General features: G+C 39.3%; 1 protein-coding gene across 3 annotated transcripts in view; it reads right to left on the bottom strand.

The window, feature by feature from the left end:
- fgfrl1a (fibroblast growth factor receptor like 1a) overlaps positions 1 to 20577 on the bottom strand; it is a 67989-nt gene extending 47412 nt beyond the window's left edge. For all 3 annotated transcript variants that reach the window (XM_080900360.1, XM_080900361.1, XM_080900362.1), the window contains exons 1-2: positions 20090 to 20577; positions 18800 to 18903 (exon numbers count right to left, since the gene is read on the bottom strand). In XM_080900360.1, the coding sequence (XP_080756486.1) occupies positions 18800 to 18860 (61 nt within the window). In that variant the 5' untranslated portion in view covers positions 18861 to 18903; positions 20090 to 20577. The remainder of the gene's footprint in view (positions 1 to 18799; positions 18904 to 20089) is intronic.
- Positions 20578 to 20861: the final 284 nt, after the last annotated feature.

Here is a 20861-nt window from a genome sequence, read left to right as displayed (position 1 = left end):
CTGCAAAATATCATCAGAAGTAGAGGAGCAGCATTCAAACATGACTTTTTTTAAAGCGCTAATTTGGTCATTTTTTGTTGTGTTGTATATTTTGGCAGAATGCGGTCGCTGGGGCTGAACCTTTATGTTTTTGATTGAGAGTTCTGGTCTTTTATTGCCCCTAACATTCCAATGGTCTTTGAGTCAGATGGGTTTGCAGAGTCCAACACAACGTTGGTGTTGGCAGGCAAGCGAGACTGGGGCGAGAGGGGAGAGCCGAGGAATGCTTTTCATGGAGAGCTCTTGACAGCGGGACACAGCGCTGATGTACCGATCAAGGTAGAGGTGTGTGAGCATGTGTGTGCATCTGTAAAATATTGTGTGTCTCAAAAGTTTGGAACGCTGCAACACAAACGAATCCTCAGGAGCTCATTGTTATTACCAGGTATGTTTGAAAAGTAACATTTACGTCTTTAGTTCTGCCCTGTACTGTAGTAAAACTTAAGATTTTAAAAACCAAACTCTATGTGTACTTTCCTGCAGTACGCTTCAGTGACAATTTGTCTGTTCTCAGGCTTAAATTACACCAATACTCACAAGTGTGCTATTTATGCCTTTGGAGAAACCTTGCTGTTATTGTTTATAAGCCATATTCCATTATCACATCCATAGTTTCTAAACTGATTATAAACCAACAGGACTTCTTTTTGCGTAAGGCCACATTTAGCCTTTCAGGCAGCTTATTGGACAGAATTAACTCACAAAAAACTGAAATCTCACTTATCCTCTTCCTTCTTTTTCACTGACACAAACGCACAAACATAAAATAAGTTGATCTTATGTTAATTGAGGCAGAAACTGCAGAGCACAAAGTGTACAATCATTTGTGTATTTCAGGAGCTTTCTCACACAGACGGACACACAGACACTTTCTTCTTGTTCTGACCCATTCACTTCCACTCCATCAGCAGGTCAGCTGCTGCTTGTTACCCCATCCTGACAGTTAACTGTGTGCCTGAGGCTGGCACAACACTGCGGGCTGCACGACACACATACAGTCACACACTTTACGTAAACCAAAAGCATACACTTGTCTCTCTCTCGCTCTCTCACGCACACACACACAAAAGAAAAACACACAGCGGACAGAAAAACTTTGAGGAATCTGCTGAGTGGTTTGTTCAGCAACTTGATCCCCTCCGCGACTCACACCATCAGTTCCCGAGCGCACACACACACACGCACAATCAAAAGGTGTGAACTTTGGATTATTGCCTTTTCATTTTGCTTTTATAATAGATTTTACAGTTAAATTATACCGTCAGACCTTTCAGAGAGACATGATTTATTTTCTCCTACATGTTCGCACTTTCTTTCTCTTTTTACAGTCTCTGATCTGTCCTTCTCTTTGTGCTCTTTCACTATAGCCTTTCTAATAGCTAGTTATTTTGTTCCAGCTTTCCTCTCTTCTCTCGACTGCACCTGTCTGCCTTTCCCTGGAGGAAAGCTCCTCCATAATCAAAAGTAAGAATCAAGGCTATCACTTAGAAGAAACTTACCAAACAAGTTGCTCAATTACAAAAACAAGGGAAAACTTGAGGTTAAAGATTTGCCCTAACCTTTGTGAAGAAATAAACCCTCAAAACTATACCCAACAATCCCGCTGAACATGAAAACTCTTCACGGTTACCACATAATTATGGAGTTCCTTCCAGAAACAACGATCAATATGATCAATGTTCAAATTTCAGATAAATGATCTGAAACCGGGTTCATGCTCCGTTAAGAGGAAAACATTTGCTGGAGAAAAAGATATGACTCATTTATAATGACACACCCCACCCAGGAGAGAGGTATGAAAGCTATTATTTTACTTTACTTAGGTTTAGAGTTTAATAGTAATACATTTTCACTTTGTTTTACATTATGCAGCTGTGAGAAAATGAATGCTGATCAGGTTATTAAAAAGGTTGTCACTCTTCAGACGGCTCACTGGTGCAGCTGCGTGTAATCTAAGGCTCCTAGTTTCTGAACCTTACGCATATGTAATTCAGAAATGAACATATGTCTTCATTTGTAACTATACAGCATTGTATGAGTAACACATTATTGCCTAACTTCAGGCCAAAATCTTGAAAAACATATTAAAATTCCACAGTTTAGCGTTTTTACATGGACCTTACTGACCTAAAGGTAAATGCAGTAAGTATATTAGGTATGCCCTGCAAGATATTTTCAACTGCTCCTTTATTTTTCAAGGGATCGCCACAGCGGATGGATCGGCATGTTTGATTTGGCACAAATTTGACAAAGTATGACCTTCCAACCCTCCCGTTTATCCAGGCTTGGTACTGTGAGTAAACTAGCTTGTGACGCCCTGCGTCTCCTCCCGGTCTTCAATACGTGATTTCTCACATGTAAAGCAACCAGGTCTGTGTTTCTGACAACATTAATATATACAAAAAGTTACATTCATAAGAAATGTTTAAGCAACCATTGAAATTCTGGTCTGTTGAAATATAAACAGTGGAGTAGTTTGAACTCATAGAGAAAAGACAGAAGATACTTGAACATGGAAAAAATGGTATAAGAGGCCTTTGGAGGAAACATGACTGTAAAGTTCTGCAAACCAACAAGAACCTGAGAGCACTTTAAACCTTGAGCATTCTTTTAAAGCTTATAAAGGGCTTTATGAAAACCACATCATGCACAGTATGCACTTGTGAGAGTGGGTGTGCAGGAATACTGTGGGCTAACTACATAACTGCAGACTCAGGGAAGTGAAGAAAAGTACAGTAAGTTAGAAGAAAAAAAAGAAAAGCACTGTGTGAAAGCCAGCGGAGAGGCACCACTCGCGCAGAGTTAAGGGATGAAGCCATGGAAGGATGAACAGAAAGCAAATAATCCACATAAACAGCTACCTGCTAACATTTGAGGATTTACAACTAAGCTGCAGACTGGACGTGCAACTGACATTTTAATGACTACCTGGGGTAAAACTGTGAGAGAATATACTTTAGCCTCTGTAACCCTGTATTTTCTTCGCAACCTGTGAGTTAAAAAGGAAAAAAGAAAAGGTAAAGATTGACAGTGCTGGAGAAATCTTGCAGTCCTGACTTGTTGGAAGGTGATCGTGTAGTTGCTCACGAATGCACAAAACTATGCCCCTCTGTCACTTCTGTCTTTGAATTGCTGGAGATAAAAAGAAGACAGGAAGTACATTAAGATACCGTGTCTATCTCCTGTGACGACAGGGTCTCCAAAACATCCACGTAGCCTGATAAGGTTTGTTTACACAGTTTATGCATGTCATATCTAAACACTAAACAATAGATGCTAGGCCTCAACGAAGGTTAAAGGCCACAAACTTCTAGTTTAGTGTGTGTATTTTTATGCCTTCAAAGTTCAATATCTCCTAATCAGAAGGTTGTCAGCTCAATAACAGCCTGCTCCAGTATTCCAGTGAGTAAGAAATACTGTCTGCTTGAATACTTTAACTACTCAAATAGAGTAAAAAGTATTACCACCATTCCTGGCTGGCCAGTGCATGGTGCAAAGTAAAACACAGAGATGTGCTGAGCCTGAATATGATGGCACACTCAGCTCACTTTCATCCTGATTCAAAACAAACATTTATTTGGTTTTAATAAATGTAACATTGACTTAAAAAGAAAACAACTGTTCAAAAGTTTCAGATCATTTCACTCCAACCTTCAGTACTGAACTCAAACAAACATTCATTAGGCTGCAAAGCCTTTTCCCCAACAGAACAGGAGAGCAGGTGGTCTGATTGTATGCAAGGAATCCAAGGCTGGGGTCAATTTACTTATTTAGTCACAGTCAGGTTACAGTCACTGTGAACATAACTTTGCAACGACCCAGGCACCAACAAAAGGAACACTATTTACACGTACAGTACGTGGCAAAAAACATTCATTTATAGTCTACAAATCTCTGTAAAATAGCCACTGTAAATATATACATCTGTATCTTGTGTGTCTTTTTGTGTTACGCCTTACAGATAAGCCAAGACATAGTTGACGTAAGATAAGAAATAGTTAACACGCTTGATTAGGTGCACATTTGGGTGAATGTGTGTAAAGCAAAGCGATGTCCTCGACCTGGCATTTATCAACATTCTGGAGGCAGACACTGTTACTCATTAACAGCGAGTGATAACGAATGCACACACACACACACACACACACACACACACACACACACACACACACACACACACACACACACACACACACACACACACACACACACACACACGCGGTACCACCTGTGTTAAGCACCTGATTTCAGTGGTAGAAAGCAGACTATTTACTCTAAGGGAGCCATCCATATTGACATAACTATAAAAACAAGAGACGAGGGATAAGCGAGGGCGCAAGAAAGAGAGCAATAGTCATAAAAATAGCTTATAGCTCCCCACGTTGTGAAAGGATGAAGATTTAGACAATTCAGTGATTTCAGAGCGATTTGTCATAAAACATAAAAAGAGAATTTGGGTATTTCATCATTTCCATTACACAATATTGTTGGTCATCATCGCTAATGTAAGAAGATAAAACTCTACCATGCCAAGAAAAAACAAAAAATCCAAGAGCAACGATTCCCGCCACCTTTTTCCAGACTCAAGTTCATTTAAAGGTGAACTGAAGAAATGACCTGTAGTCAATGCAATACAAAGGCTTATGCATTGAAGACTCTGTGAAGGCAACGTCAGTGTTGAATGGTTTAGCGACATATGCTGCCATCCTGGCAACATGATTTTCAGGGAAAGTCTTGGTTATTTCGGCAAGACCGTGCCATATCTGCACATAGCATAACATCAATGGCTTCATAATAAAACAGGCTGAGCGGTGAACTGACCAGACTGCAGTCCAGACCTGTCAGCAGTTAAATGACTCTCACTCAGGCAGTGTTTTGTCCAAAAGTGAGAAGCCTACTTTGTTAAGGTGACAGAGTGGAGTTAGAAGTAAAGCTCATCAAATTAATACTTACTTGGTTATTAGGGCTGCCACGATTTGTCGACTAGTCACGATTACGTCGACTATCAAAATCGTCGACGACTGATTTAATAGTCGACGCGTCGTTTGAAGCTTTGTAAGATCCCAAAAGATGCAGGAATAAGTAGCAGGATTTAAGAGTGTAATAACGGACTGAAACAGAAGATGGCAGCACTGCATGTACAAGGATGCCAGCTGCCGTTAAACCCCGAAGAAGAAGAAGAAGAAGAAGCTGTGTCCCAGAATTCATAGCGCGGCCCAGCTCAGTTTCCAACAATGGCGGCAGCTAGTTAGTTTTAATATTACTCTTATTATTCTTTCTGGGTCACAAAATAAACGTTTCACATATTTTCAGGCGAGAATGTAGCTGTGTAAACCTCAAATATCTGCTCAGTTTATCAGGACACCACATATTTTCAAAAGCGCTCCGACGTTTTCGGAGACGTCTGTTACCCACTAGCTCGATAGCGAGCCGGGGGCTAGGTCACTAGCACGGTGAGAACACCGGACTCCCGGCAAATCGTTTTCAAACCCACCGCCGTCTTTCGCGACTCAGGTTAAATATATATGAGTCACTTAGATAAATTAAAAATGTTGTTGTTTGGCTTTTTTTTTTTTTTTTTTTTTTAGTATTTTATTTGTTCCTGAGTAAATCGGTTTGTCTGAGATTAAAGTTATAGTTTTTACACAGCTGAATAAACGTCAAGCAGACAGCTGATTATCAGAAGTGTGAGATGCTGGAGAATTTACTCCGTTGTCCTGTTATATTTTAGATAGCAAGGAGTTTATTAAACTCCACCGAGACAATCTGCAAATTTCATTACAATTGAATAAACTATCATCTTGTCTTTATTTTTAGTTAGCACCTTAAAAGCTTAAAGCTGTAAGCTAATGATAGTTATATAAGAGCAGATGCTGCTGGTGCAATAAGCTGTAGTTTTACGTCCAGTGGATGATGATCTGATTAGTCGACTAATCGCATAAATAATCGGTGACTAGTCGACTATCAAAATAATCGTTTGTGGCAGCCCTATTGGTTATCACTTAAATAAACATGTCTTTTCTTTCTATTTGGATTTGTTTTGTACTCGTCAGTTTGAGCATCACACAAGATCCGCGATCCAGCACTCATCTTTTTCCCTCCTTCATCATCCTGCATTTCCTCCTCTCCCTCACATCTTTCCACCTCCTCCTCCACCTGTGTGTTTTCTGGTTCATTGGGTGGGGAGTTAAACATTCCAAGCATGCACATAACACACACACACACACACACACACACACACACACACACACACACACACACACACACACACACACACACACACACACGCATGCATGCATGCACACACAAATTCATGCCCCCCTCCCACATTCCACACCAATCCTCAGCCATGACTAAACTCCATTTGTTCAGCTCTGGTCACTGTCTTAGTCCACTGCTTGTGTTTGAGAGAGGGGATAAGGTGCTTGTGTGAGATTGCATGTGCTTAAGCCATAGTTCTTTTTGCTAATCTCTTCTTGTCAACTGACATCTAAATGTCCCCCAAAACCATAAAAAAAAAAAATTACCCCAAATAAGTTGAAGCCTTTGTAAGCGGCTTGTTGCTGCAACATTCTTGCCTGTGCTGGATTATGGTGATATTCTATATATGAATGCTTCTGCTCAATGTCTTCGAATGGTTGATTCTGTGTATCGTGCTTCTCTGAGGTTCATCACTAACCGTAAATCTCAGACTCACCACTGTGAGTTATACTCTCAGGTAGGACGGCCTGCTTTGGTAAGTCGGAGGAACTCTCATTTATACAGTTTTATATATAAGGCGATACTTGGGTTGCTGCCTTCTTATCTATGTTCCCTGCTTGTAATGAAACATGCTGGTCGGTATTCTCTTCGTCCGCATGGCTACTTGTTGCTTTCTGTTCCATTTTCCCGAACTGAACTTGGTAAAAGAGCTTTTGTCCATTTAGCACCCTCAGCTTGGAACGAACTGCAGAACGACTGGAAAATGACTGAATTCATTTCATTAAGTGCTTTTAAATCTAAACTACGAATCCTTGAGGCCAAGTCCATAACATGCAACTGTTTCAATTAGATTGATTGTCATTTTAACAGATTTTTTATTTTTATTTGAATTTTATTTTATTTTGTTTGTATTCTTTCACTTATTGTTGCATGTGTGTTGTTGCTGCCTGTGTTTGAGTCATTTCTGTAACTGTGAGACATCTGCTGCTGCCTATCTTGGCCAGGTCTCCCTTGAAAAAGAGGTTTTTAATCTCAATGGGATCTTCCTGGTTAAATAAAGGTTAATAAATAAATAAATAAATAAATAAATAAATAAATAAAACACGACTGAAACAAGACTGGTGGTCTCAGTACTACCGTGGTGTATGCATGTTCCACACTTACATCTTTCCAGTTAAAACTTAAAAGCTAACATTATCTTAATCTTGCGAAGCTCAACATAAAGTTGACCAAGTAGCAGTATTTTAGTGATGTTTAAATGTAAGTAAATGGATCTCACTCATTCGTGTATTTTCATCTAGCACAGTAAGAAGTAAAAGTAGTCATTATGCTAGTTTAGTCTGAAGCTTTTGTATTCTATAATTTGCAGCTTGCAGGTTTAATCTACAGGTACATAACATTTCTGAAATGTTGCATCATGCTTATAGGTAGCTCGAAGTAGCAGATGAGTGTCTCCAAAGTTATGAGTGTCTCTAGTGAGCTTTTTATCAAGACAGTTTTATCAGGGAAAACCCTCTGACATGTAATGTCTCAATATTAACATTGATTGTTATTCTCTCAATGACAAATTCAAAAACTGTGGTCAAAATGTTGCCATAGGAGGATTCAGTGGCACTGATCAGGTCAATCAAAATAGCATCAAGTACATAAGAAACTCTATAGAAGAACTGACCCGAGCTTCTTAGTAGATAACCTGTTTTAGACAGTAAGGATAATCAAAATGTAAATTGGTACCAGTGATACTGACCTCTTGAATCAAGAGGAACCAGTTGAGTCTGTCAATCATTATATAGTGACGTTTAAAAAAAGACCCTAATATGATAAATAGAGTTGATTATATATAAAAGTAAGAGGATGAAGATGTGTTTTAGAGACAGTCCGATACACACTGTCAGCATACTCCATTACTGACAGGTCTAACATTGCATGTAAAGCAGCATCTGGAAATATCCAAAAGGCAAACACCAAAAGTACGTTTTTCAAAACATAATCAATATGTGGTGTAAAAGAAACCTCAGCTCTCTTTCTTTTACAGACGCAGGATTATGGTCCTTTTATTCCATCTCGCCCAAATTAGAGACTCGATGATCCGAGACATGTTGCAAACAGGCTTACTGTTCTTAACCACAAAAAGCTGTTTATTCAGAAATACATGGCTGCATCGGGACAACAAGCTGAAAAAAAGTAACGAAAATGTAACTTCCTCCCACTGGTCCATTAGCTGACAGTTAAACTGTAATTCCCAGGTTAAATTTTCAGTGTGTAATAGATGCTGTTAAATGTTCAAACCTAAACTGAAGTGCCGCTGTATTCTTATGTGAGCGCTTTCCTTTCCCCCACATTCTCCATTTTCCACTACATCCCACTGCCTTCCCTAAAGCTCCAACAACACAACAGTTAAATCCCAGAAAGCAGCTCATAAGGACTTTTGTTAATTACATATAGAAGAATAGGCCCGTTGTGATCTGGTGTGATAATGGTGCCAGTGCAACAGAGGGATTACCTTTGGATAATAATGCACTGAGCTGACCAGTGTGATGAAGGGCCATGTAGTGGGAAATAATTAACACAGCTAACTGTTCTGCAGACCCTTCAGCAAGAAATCAGCAGGATGTGGTTACTTGGAGCATATTAATGTCCTGAGTTGCCTCAGTGTAACTAATATCTGTTTTCAAACTCTGTTTTTGTAATCTTTTACAGATCTGGTCAATGTTTTGCCTTATTTTGGGAAAAAAAGCAAGAAATGTCAGTTATGCAATTTTCTGCTGATTTTTAAACCACTGACAATAAACAACAGAGGATATGCTCACTACTTTGGCTGCGAGTACTAAAATGGCTGTAACACACAGTGTAAGGATCTTGCGAGCACTTTGGACACCAATTTCACTCCTTTTATTTTCTATGAAACTTATCCCTTCATGCCTAAAATGGCTCGGATGTAACTCTACCCCCACATGCTGCTCACATCCCCCTGCCGTATGGATTCTACAGCAACAGCTGGCACTGGGGATAAAGATAGAGTATTTGTGTCCCCTCTTATGTAGAGGTTTTCATCTGTTTGTTGCGGTGTATTTTTTTTAATTCAATTAGGAAAAAAAGACAGCAGAAAAATGACTTTCTATAGAAATCGTGATTCTTTCAGGAAAAAAAAACAGCACTGTAGCGTTTCCTCCTATTGTAGGCATGGTATTTACTTTCATAATCCTTCCAAATATGAAATCTTTAGTTGTTATAATTTAAAGCTACAGACAAGCTGTCCACCTTAACATCCTGTGCAATTAGTTCCCACTCCCTAGAGTCAAAGGTCATCAGTATGTTTGACAAAATGAAGAGAGTGTGGCCAAATGTCTATTACATGTCAATCACATTTGACACCAAAGGTGTAATGGTGATAATGCTGGTCAGGCTGGTGTTGGGTTCCTGTTGTTTTGTTTATTACACAAATAACACAAACACACACACATAGATACAAGCTCACAGCTGCCCACAGTGGTGCATAACTTCAACTCACGTCAGTATGACAGGCTGAAGGGAAAAAAGTGTCCCAATGATCACTTTTCAATATGCCATTTGTAATGCCACCAGGAATCAACAGCTGAAGTGTGTGTGTGTGTGTGTGTGTGTGTGTGTGTGTGTGTGTGTGTGTGTGTGTGTGTGTGTGTGTGTGTGTGTGTGTGCGTGTGTGTGCATGGTAGGTGGGGGTTAAAAGGGGTCTGAAAAGATCTGATTTAAAGGCAGACAAGGAGCGAGAAAACAGCAGAGACAAAGAAAGTGAGAAAGGATTTAAAATGCCAGAGAGAGAAAGAAAGTGAGAGTGAAAACAGACACACTGCAGAGAGAGATGTAAAAGGCAGCAAAGTACATACAGTTAAGTCTGTGACACTCAAAAGACTTTCTTGTGAACACTTTCTACTGTTTCACCTTTAAAATAAAACAGTTCATGGTAAAAGGTTTTAAGTGTAAAGGCTAATAATGATCCAAAGTAACCTGGAGCATCATTCCACTGGGATATTGATGGATAAAAATGGGGTGTCAGCAGGAGTGTTTTCTTAAAATACACACTGCTTATGGTGTCTTTCTATTCATCTGCTTAAAAACACTTTCTATCCATTTCCAGTTACTACAAACTGGTATCTAGAAAGTCCATGTGGGTCTACTGGAGACTAAAAACACATTTTATGCTTCACACCTGCACAGCAGATTAATGGCATTACATTTATGAGACTGTTTGCTTACAATTATCACTGCTGTCTATGGCTATATAACTAATTTTATTAAATTCAGTGCATAATTTAAACAGATGTTTTATAAATAGTTAATAGGAAACAATAAAGACAATAGATTTCAATCATTGTAAGCAATTTTTGTTGACTTATAATCACTTCACAACTGAGGTCTTTAATTGTTAAAACCTATGTTATAAGTTTGGGATAATTTATATTACCTCATTAAATCTATTAATACATGCTTGATGAAGTTTGGAACACACACTAGAGACAACGATGTAAAAATGCAGTAAAACTAATGCGTGCTGTTCCTGTGGAGTTCCACCAGTGTTATTACAGACTCCTCTGGTGCCAGCATGTGCTTTCTCTGACCCTGCGTTACAGCCACACACATTCACAGTGTGTGTACATAAACTGATGCTCACACTCTCCCTGACCCCTCCCTGATCTGCCAGGTGCCCTCTGACCTGCTGTGCTGTAGCGTTGACCAAACATACCCCAACCCCACTGAGACCACAATACAGCACTGTGGCGCCACACAATAATGCACCATGTAAGGGAGAGACAGAGAAGCCGGGAAAGACGGAGAGCTGAAAAAAAGGGAATTGGGGGAAAATACTGCATATAAATAAAGCGGGAATGAAGAAATAATATTAAAAAGCTTCTGGAATTACAGATGTGTTGCACATGCTGGTCAGAAGAGAAATGTGTATAATATTTAATGTTCACAAAAACTTACTTTGTCTTCATATTATGTCCTTGCAGCATCATACTAGCAACTGTAACTCTCAGCCTTTCATTAATCCTCCTTTTATGTTAGGCTGTGCGATATGACCAAAATCTCATATCCCGATATAAGAATTCTATCGTCCGATAACGATATAAATCACAAAAATGTAACATTTTCTGTAAATTCTGTGAATCTCGGGCAGCTCGACTTGCGAGAAGTGTTTCCAGCTGCGCGTCATGTAGCTGGAGTCGAGTGTTTTAAACGATGCATGAAACGACACATTTTTAGACATAAGTTGTAACGGCCGCCGTTTTCTTTGTGAGTATTTATTACACGGCGTGCTGCGGGGAAAAGGCGGCTCTTTTTTTACTTCTCATCCATAAATAATCTGCATCTTTCACGTGATTCAGTTTATTTTGAAAAGTCTCAACAGGATCTTGAGCTTTATTGTGAAAGGTTTATGTGGAACATAAGCAAGCGGACACGCGATGCTGTTACCGTCATTGTTGCTAACCACAACGCATAAAAACTAGCTTGTCCGTCCGTAGTGTGGTTATATTAAATATAAGAGAAAGAGAGAACTTTAAGAAACTAATATAGCCACTATAGTGACCATCAAAACCATGAAAAAATATTGCCGTAAACAGTTTATTTTGCGACACCACGAAGCAAACGATAGCGTAAAATGAAACGACAGATGTTTTTATATCGTCATCCGATATATATCGTTATATCAAACAGCCCTATGTTAGACTACTGCTATTAGGGGTGTGCAATTATTCTAAAGACATTTCCAGTATTTTTAAATGATTACAAATTTAGTCATGAAGTCAGTTCAAAACTGTCTGTTAAATATTTCTGTTTCTTTCTCAGTATTTTTTCCACACTGCCCTTTTCTATCTTATCTTCTCCTGTTGCCTTTCCTTCTCCTGCACCCCCTCCACAAACAGGCATCGCGTCTTAGCAATACTGCGACACAGCGTCAGCCCCTGCAGAGAACGTCCAGACAGCCCCATTAAACCCCACCATTAGCAAACTCAAAGCAAACATTGACTTTATCTAAATGTGGGCTAATAGCCTTCAACATTAGCAGACCCCATAAAACAGTGAGCTGCAGGACTGCTCCACAAGGTCCCAGCTCGTTGCCCGTGAAGAGGTCCACATCAGTGCTAGTTAATCTGTAGGACATGTCATATTGTAGAATAAGTTCTAGGTTTTGAAAACTCACACTTTAGACTAACACGTAAAAGGGACATGCACGAATATTTCAGGTCTCTTCTTTAAAGTGCATTGTTGGTATTTGGAGTTTTTTTGACAGCCACAGCTGCACCAGCCCAAACAGCCAACAACATTTGGCCCTGACGTTAGGATTTAACAAGAGGAACTGAAAGAGTCATTTGGATCCTTTGAAGCTTCCCTTTGTCAGTTAATCAACCAGCACACACACACACACACACACACACACACACACACACACACACACACACACACACACACACACACACACACACACACACACACACACACAGTCTGTTTCTTCTCTCAAATAGAGGATAAAAGCCTCAGTTAAATCTTAAATTAAAGTGCATAATCGTTTAAACCATTTACTAAAGGGCTCTTTAGTTTTTCCATAATACACTAACAAAAAACTCTGTAGGTTAAAGGTAAAAAATACTGGTTCCACGCAAGAGAAGAAACATTTTCTAAGGCCTAGCGTGGATTCTGATGAATGTTTCACCCATTTTGGGTAATCTAGTTTTAGCACCTCCTGTGCGAACACTGAGACTGGCAGGTAAACACCCCCAGGTCATATAATGGTTATCAGCATGTCAAATGGCATTTACAATTGTTAGCTGTGACTAAGGACACTTTGAATGCTTAAACTAGTGAGGTGAAAGAGATTCATTTTATGTGAGCCATATCGCATACTAGTCCAGATTTGTATATATCAAACTGTAATATTGTGATACTATTATATAGCAATGCCTTTTATGTTCCCTAGTGCGCACAACAAGACATGCCCGGGCACTGAGGGTGAGCGCCGCGTGTCACCCTCTGGTGACAATTTGGTACCTAAAAAGGAGCTACCTCGACAACCTCCAACGAAGCAATACTTTACCAAATATGCAAGAAAACTGGTGATGTGCAACAAAAACTATACAAGTGACTTCACTGAGCATTATTCCATATGACAGGAAGAGCAAACGGTGAATGAAATTAGTAATATGTTTACATGATGGAAAAGCAGGGCCTTGGTAAGAAGTTCAACTCAAGATACAACCTCTTAGCTACTTTTGTTATGCGAAAACTATTTCACTATAATGCTAAAGCTAGCACGATGTTTTTAGTAGATTCACTCTCTGAATTAGGTAGTCTGTCCTTAATAATCCTAATTCGTGGAAAAGGATGGAAAATACCCTTCATTTACTTACACTGCTGCTACACTGTGATAAAATGTGATGCTATATTGCCCTTATAATGCGTCTTGTTACAATGAAGCACAAAGCAGTGGTCTGAAAAGCAGCTGTTCCATTAAAGAGGAATCATTCTGCTCTCTTCCATCTAAATCCACTAAATGTCAGACAGGCAGAAACTTACTGCTACGTTTTATTTTATCTTTAAAGTAGCCATTATTTTTTAAAGTTGTTGTTCCAGAGAGTATCTAATTACTACACCTAGAAATAAAAGCCAATTCTGTAGTTGTATCTTTTGTTTTTACCTCTCTTGGTATACTCGACTGATGGCTGGATAAAACAGACATTTTAAATTGTCGTCTTGGGTACTGGGAACTTGTGGCAGGAATTTTTCACAATTTGATGACAGATTTTTAACCATTGATGACAAACTTTAAATAACTGATGGAAAAATAAAGGGATTGTGAGTTGTAGTTTTCATACCTATCACTTCATCCTGCCCTCCAGCCATCTTTAGCTCTTCTAAAAACTTAAAACCTGTGCTATTTATGTGTTCCACTTACCTCTGATTACTGTCTCATTCTCCACTCTTTACCTAACCACAGTTCTCTCCTACATATCACTGTTAGTGTTAGCATGCTAATTACATTCCTCAGTAGTGAGTGTGTGGGGCAGAGGGTTGTTAAGGGATTGGGGGCCTGTGTGTGACTGCTTACATGTTAAATTATATTTATGGGTAGAATCTTCTACTTGTATATGTTTCCAGCGTCTGTGCATGTGGCTGTTTACACTCTGCACTTTCTGTCTGTCATTTCCTGCAGTGACGATGAACTGTTCTCTCTCTCTCCCCCTCTGTTTCTCAGTGTGTGTTTGCAGTGTTGCTTCTTTGGCAGCTTTCGTGGAATGAAGATGCATTTTTAATGTGGCTGTGGGCTTTTTTACACTTATTATAACAACAACCCACGGCGATGAACCCTCTCATTGCCGTGTCTGTTTCTCTCTCTTCGTCCAAATAATGGGTGGTCTATACGGCACAATCACATGGAAAACATGAAACTGTTTAGACAGAAGAGTACATCAGGAAACCATGTACAGAAACCCACAAATCATCTCATTTCTGGGTACGTCTTTTTTTTTCTGAATTTGCTTCCAGAGAGATCTAAGACTGTGAAATGCCATTTCAACATATAAGCTCGTACAAAGAGGAAAACAAAAATCTGGTGGATTAACTTCAATAATCGCATTAATATCATCCTACCAGTCGTGCACCAGTTGTTTGACCATCAAGCTGCAACAGCTGTCTTATATAAATACCAACTGACAGACTGATAACCATCTGACATACACATGGAATTTTTCATCACATAATTAATCTATCTCCATATTTGTAGATGCATACACAATAACAGCATATACACTAATAAACCACAACTGGATGTGCTCAGTGTCTAACACATTTAGTAGATCGTTCAGCTGCGTCTTCAGAAAGCACCAAAGCTAGCAGTTTAAGTCAGTAGAAAGTCAAAATGCAACATCTGCTCTACAGAATCTGGTTTCTTTGTATAATTGTTTAATGCTGAGGGAAATTGGACTTGAAGGAGGCCATTATTCTCGAAGTCTAAGGAAACTCTTGGAGAGTGTATTTGTAGCGGCAGTGGAAATATTTGGAAGTTGCATTACATCTGCTTCAATGTGCAAATCTGCCATGGTTTAACATTTTGTGAAATATGATTAAAATCACTACCACTCTCATGTCTATAATGTACATATTAAGGTACAGAAGGTAGCTTAACAGCATAAAGATCAGAAACGGAGGTAAAAAGTTTGATTCTGCCAAAAGTGACAAAATCCAAAGAGCAGTTCTGAAGTTCACAAAGGATTCCTGGAAATGTCAAATATTTGATTTGATCTGGAATCTAACTCTGTCCAAAGCTGCAGGCAGCCTCAAATCCACTGGCCTACTACTTTTTGACCCCTGAAACCAAGCTCGGTGCTGTTCAGCTAACAGGCGAGAATGCTAATCTCTCAGCTGCTCAGTCTCATGCTCAGCTACACACACTTATGCACGCAGACCCCAGTTCACACAGTGCAGTTGTGTAAGCCTCTGGAGTGCAGCAACTCTACATCTGTTGCAAGGGGCACCAAAGTTGCCTCTTTATCACTAACTGCCTGTCTCACTATCTCCGTGTCACTTCCTCGTTCCTCGGCACAATCCACAGCAACAGTTATTAGACCCTTATGTTTAATAATTTATTATTATAATAAACATTTTCTCTTTAACAATGTGGTAATTTTAAGGTAATGCTTTTTTACATAATGTCCTAAATTATAAAATAGCTTAAATTTACTTTAACTGCATCTTGTGTAGTAAGGCTAATGGTCTGATAAATGATACCATGAGACCTTGTTTTCAATTTGAAATGTCCTATTGTGAGCTGTGATATTTTTACTTTTCTTGTTTATTGCTGACATAGCTGGCATATTTCTCTGAGATATCTCAGTAGTCACACATTTAAAATGTTTCTTTGTATCATTTCCTAGAGTGCAGTGGAAAAATGTAACAAATAAGCCAGTCAGATTAAGATTCTTTTAGATTCTTGTATTCTTGTAGATGATATCTGCTGCTAACTTGTTGTAATTTGGATTCTATTATGCAAAAAAAGTTGGTGACGGGGAAGATTTGTGAGATTTGCAATCTTTTTAATGCTATAAAGCTCTGTTCGCCTCGTGCTCTCTTGCCCCCTTTCTTACACTCTCTGCTGTAAAGTGTTTTCAGCCACTGTCCATTTCCCCTCCTATTCCTACCTCACTTGTACCCACTGGTTTCTTTTCTCACTAGGTCCCTTCTATCATCCATTCTTACTCCAATCTCCCTAGTCCTGCCCCCCTTCCTTCCGATTTCTTTTCCACGTCTTTCCTCCATTCTCCTTAATCTTGCTCTCTGTCCTTCTCTGCTGCCTGACTAAGCTGACAGGCTGCAGTCAGTGAGTGGGAGGATATGCATTGTACAGCAAACATCCCTAATAGGCTAATCTAATCTCATCTCTTTGCGGTCTATGGCCCTGTGTTTACTTTCGGCCCCGTGTCTGCATGCTGGCTCTGCCTCGCCTCGCTGAATGCAGCTTTGTTCCGACTAAAAACTCATCGTTGGTGTGATCTGAGGAACGGGCGCCAGCTCCACAACTGTCTGCCCATAAAGCCTGCAGGCAAGCAGGGAATTGCTCTCATCTATGTACAGCTTGTTGTTGTTTGTCTCTATTACACTGATTTTCACTGACAAAAAACACATTGTTGAACAAAGTACAAGGAGCTGTTCTGTAACCGATGGTGGTGACAGACCCCCCTATACGGCTGAAGAATTCAGTTTGTGATCTGCACGATTATCTGAAGCTCTGACACTCCAGACATAAGTTATGTGTTAAAGGCTGTACGGTGATTTTTTCATTTACAGCCACGTGACTCTATGAGGTCAGGTGAAAAACTCAAGTACATCCCATGATTCAATAGCTGGTAGAGTTCTCATGCCACAGCATTTCAATTGGATTGATGACAGGACTTTGCAACGCCATGATTCTTTTCTTTTTCAGTATTCTGTTGCAAACTTGCTGATGTGTTTGGGATTGTTGTCCTGTGTTATGACCGTATTGCTGTCTGACAAATGGCCTCCCATTCGATTCTAGTGCAGCTGGTAGAGGTCTGTGAGTCGTTTGGTACTGGGCCACGAGAGTTGAGGCTCTGGTGTGAAATTCATGGTTTTCAGGGTTTCTATCTGTTTTAAGTGTTATTTTTTAAATCGTTTTGATTGTTAACTCTGTTTGCCTTGGTCATTTCCCGTGTGTTATGAATAAATCTTCCGTATTTTGGTACCGGTATTGGTTTTATTTTGTTGTATTTATCCGTGACACCTTAAAGGTCAGTCCGTGAAAATATTGTCGGACATAAACCGGACTGTGGTGCAAAAAAGGTTTGGGACCGCTGTTCTAGAGTGCTTTGTTGTACAGGAGTTCACGCTTAACTCAATGACTGCAAAGCAAATCGAAATCATCACTATTGTGCTTGATTCTTGGTATGAGGTGTTTGCTCTGATATGCTGTGTTCGGATTTTGCCAACATGGTGCTGTGCATTACAACTAGACATCTCCACTTTGGCCTCATTTATTCAAAGGACATTGTTCCAGACGTTTTGTGGTTAGTTCAAATGCAGTTTTGCAAGCCAGAGTCAAGCTGCCATGTTGTTTTTAGTGCAAAGAGGCTTTCTTCTGGCACACCTTCCAAACAAGCCATACTGTATACTTATTCAGTATTTTTCTAATTCCACTGTCATGAACTTTAACATTTAAGAAGCTAACTAAGTAGCTCTTGAGCTTTTTGCAATTCCTTTCAGAATTTTTTGGTCTGTGGTGGATTTGCTGGGATGTCCACTCCCGGAAAGACTACGGCATTGTGCAAATGCTCCAGACCAGCAAATTGCCAGCGCTTTTGCTTTTATAGATATGGTCACACTTGCTTTTAATTAATCAAATGCATTTGATTAGCAACCCCTGGCTGCAATTTACTTTCTTGAGTCCAGTAAGCGATAAGGGTGTAGTTAGTTTTTCACGCAATTCTGTTAAAACTGTATGAATAAAACAACCACTCAAAGAGAAAATTATAGTCAGCAGCAACAGTGACTGAAGTGACAGTGACTACATCTGGAGCTTATGGTGACATGTAGCTATATATACAAAAGAGTATCTGAATCCTGAAACTGAAAACCAAATAACGTTGCAAAATATGAAGTTCTGAATATTCCAATAGTCAAAAGTTTTTTTTTACTTGATTGGTGTCACAGTAGCACCCTTGGGATAACCAAGAGGTCCCAGGACAGCACAGGAACATCTCAGAAAATGTAACAACCAGACAGTGTTTGGATCTATGGTAATTCAGTGACGTAGAGTTAAATGAAGGAATGCAAATACATTATAGTTTCTGAACAAATATATCAATTCTGAAAAGAAATTAAGAAACCCAAGGAGCAGAGGAAGATACTGACAAAAAGAATACACTGATGTAGCAGTGAATAAGAATGCACACCATGAAAACATCCCCACAACTATTTAACTGCACCAACCTTTATAAGGCTGTTGGATAGTCACACAATCTGACTGCAATACTCTACAGTTGTTGATTTCAGTACTTTTGTTACTCACCCCTGACAGCGGTGGAAATAAGGACCATCTCCAACAACAGACAGACCCGGAAAAGCCCCATTTTTGTATTTTTATGAGGAAGAAAAAAGGTCAGACGATTTGATCTGAAAGGAAATTAAATGACAAAAAAGATATTAAGATTCTTATTAATGTATAACACCTGTGGTGCTACTGAGTTCCTGCCTTAAAGGTGCAGTTTTTTTTTTACATTTCTGTATGTAAATGATCACTTAATCAACCACACTTTTCCCTTCTGTCTTCACAGTCTCTGGTCACCTTTATCATTTCAACATTTGACGCTCTCTTATGATCAGATGCTGTCAAAATAGCTGCTTGTGAAAGGAAATGCAGTACCAAATGGTGAAATGAAAACCTTGCCAGGAATTTTAAAAGAAAAAATGCCCCAGAAATAACCCCAGAATCTCTTCTTTTTGATGCATCATATGTTTAAAACAATTTCTTGATCTAATCAGTGGCAGTGACAACAAAGTAAGGTGTTCATCCACGACCAGACAGGAGAATAAATCTGTCAGAACACTTTCTGGAAGTCAGACTACTTTCCTTGCAGATTTATTCTGTCCACCTGTCCATAAGTCTCTCCTTACTCCGTTTTTAATCTTTCTGCCCCATAAATTTCCTCCCAAACCTTATGAGATCTTATTTCAATACTTCACATCTTTATCTTTGATCAGTATCTGTCATCCGCTGGGTCTCAGCTCACTAGGAACTGCTACTCACTTTAAAGTGCAAGATAACTGATTTGGCAGGGACTGAGAATTAAGCTGAGATCTTCAGTGAGGTTAAATTTTATTTGCGTTAAACACCTTACTACAAAACGTTTTCATAAGGTGTTTTACGCATTTACAAGTACATTATTACTATTAGGCAATTTCACGTTATTTCTAACCAAAAACATTAAAAGTATTTAGAAAGGGAGAAAATTCTGTATTTTGTGATAGCTTTCATGAATATGAGTCCAGACTGGGTATCTGTACGTGTATGAAAAATGTGGACGTATTATCATGAAGCCACATCTGCCAATATCTGTCCGTTTTAAAACATTTGCACGATATGAATATGCTTCAAAAATTGGTTTTTACTTTAGTCCCTGGGAATTTGGTTAGAACTGCAACAGTTCTAACCGGTTACCAATTTCCATAGGATATGTTGTTTTCCAACATGCAAGCTAATAAAACTGAAAGATAGCAAACAAGTTCACTGTGAAACTCACTATGAAGTGCAGAAACATTAACATTAATGTACTTTAGTGACTTTAGAAGACGGACTTACTGTTCTGTTCTCAGCCGTGTTGCGGTATCCTCAGTATGTTACCCGCCGGGGGGGCACCACGCCGTTATTCCGCAAAAAAAGTAATTCACCTTAAGTCCAATGACTGGAAGACTACAATAACTTGATTGTGCAGACACGTGTTTGTGACTGAAATACCAACTTGTATTAAGTCTACTTGGACAAAGTAAAGCGACAATCATGCGACTAAACGCAGAAAACTGAATTCATGAGCACGGTCAAACACATGAGCGCTCAAAATGTATCTGTAGTATTTCTGAATGACAGCCCGCATGTAAACCGCTCCAATGAGCGGAGTAAGAGAACCGGGAAAAGAGGAAAGAAAACAGAGAGAGAGGAAAAAAATGCATCTACACTCTCCAGTAAACTATCGAGATAACTATGTTTAGAATAAAAACCTTAATATCATATCCTCATCGCCTCCAGCAGCGGTACTCCGTCTGTATTAGGGCCGCAGGCGAGAAAACAAAACTCCAGTCGACGGATTGTCCCAGCACGTAACTTTCAACCAATCAGAGGGCAGGCCAATCAGAAAATAGACCAATCAGAGAGCAGGAGCGTGCAGGACAAATTTGGAGCGGTTTATAGCTGCGAGGAGGGGGACACTTACTCAAATGATTATTATTAATAATTTTTAGTTACAGCAATAATGCACAAAAGAACAGAAACGTTACAACAGGCACTCCAGGAAAGCTGAACGAGTCTTTAAAAAGGAGATTTTTATTACAACTATTATTATTGTTGTTATTGTTAT

This window comes from Rhamphochromis sp. 'chilingali', assembly GCF_963969265.1.
Source record: "Rhamphochromis sp. 'chilingali' genome assembly, chromosome: 13".
Taxonomy (NCBI): Eukaryota; Metazoa; Chordata; class Actinopteri; order Cichliformes; family Cichlidae; genus Rhamphochromis; species Rhamphochromis sp. 'chilingali'.
This window is presented reverse-complemented; position numbering and strand designations above follow the sequence as displayed.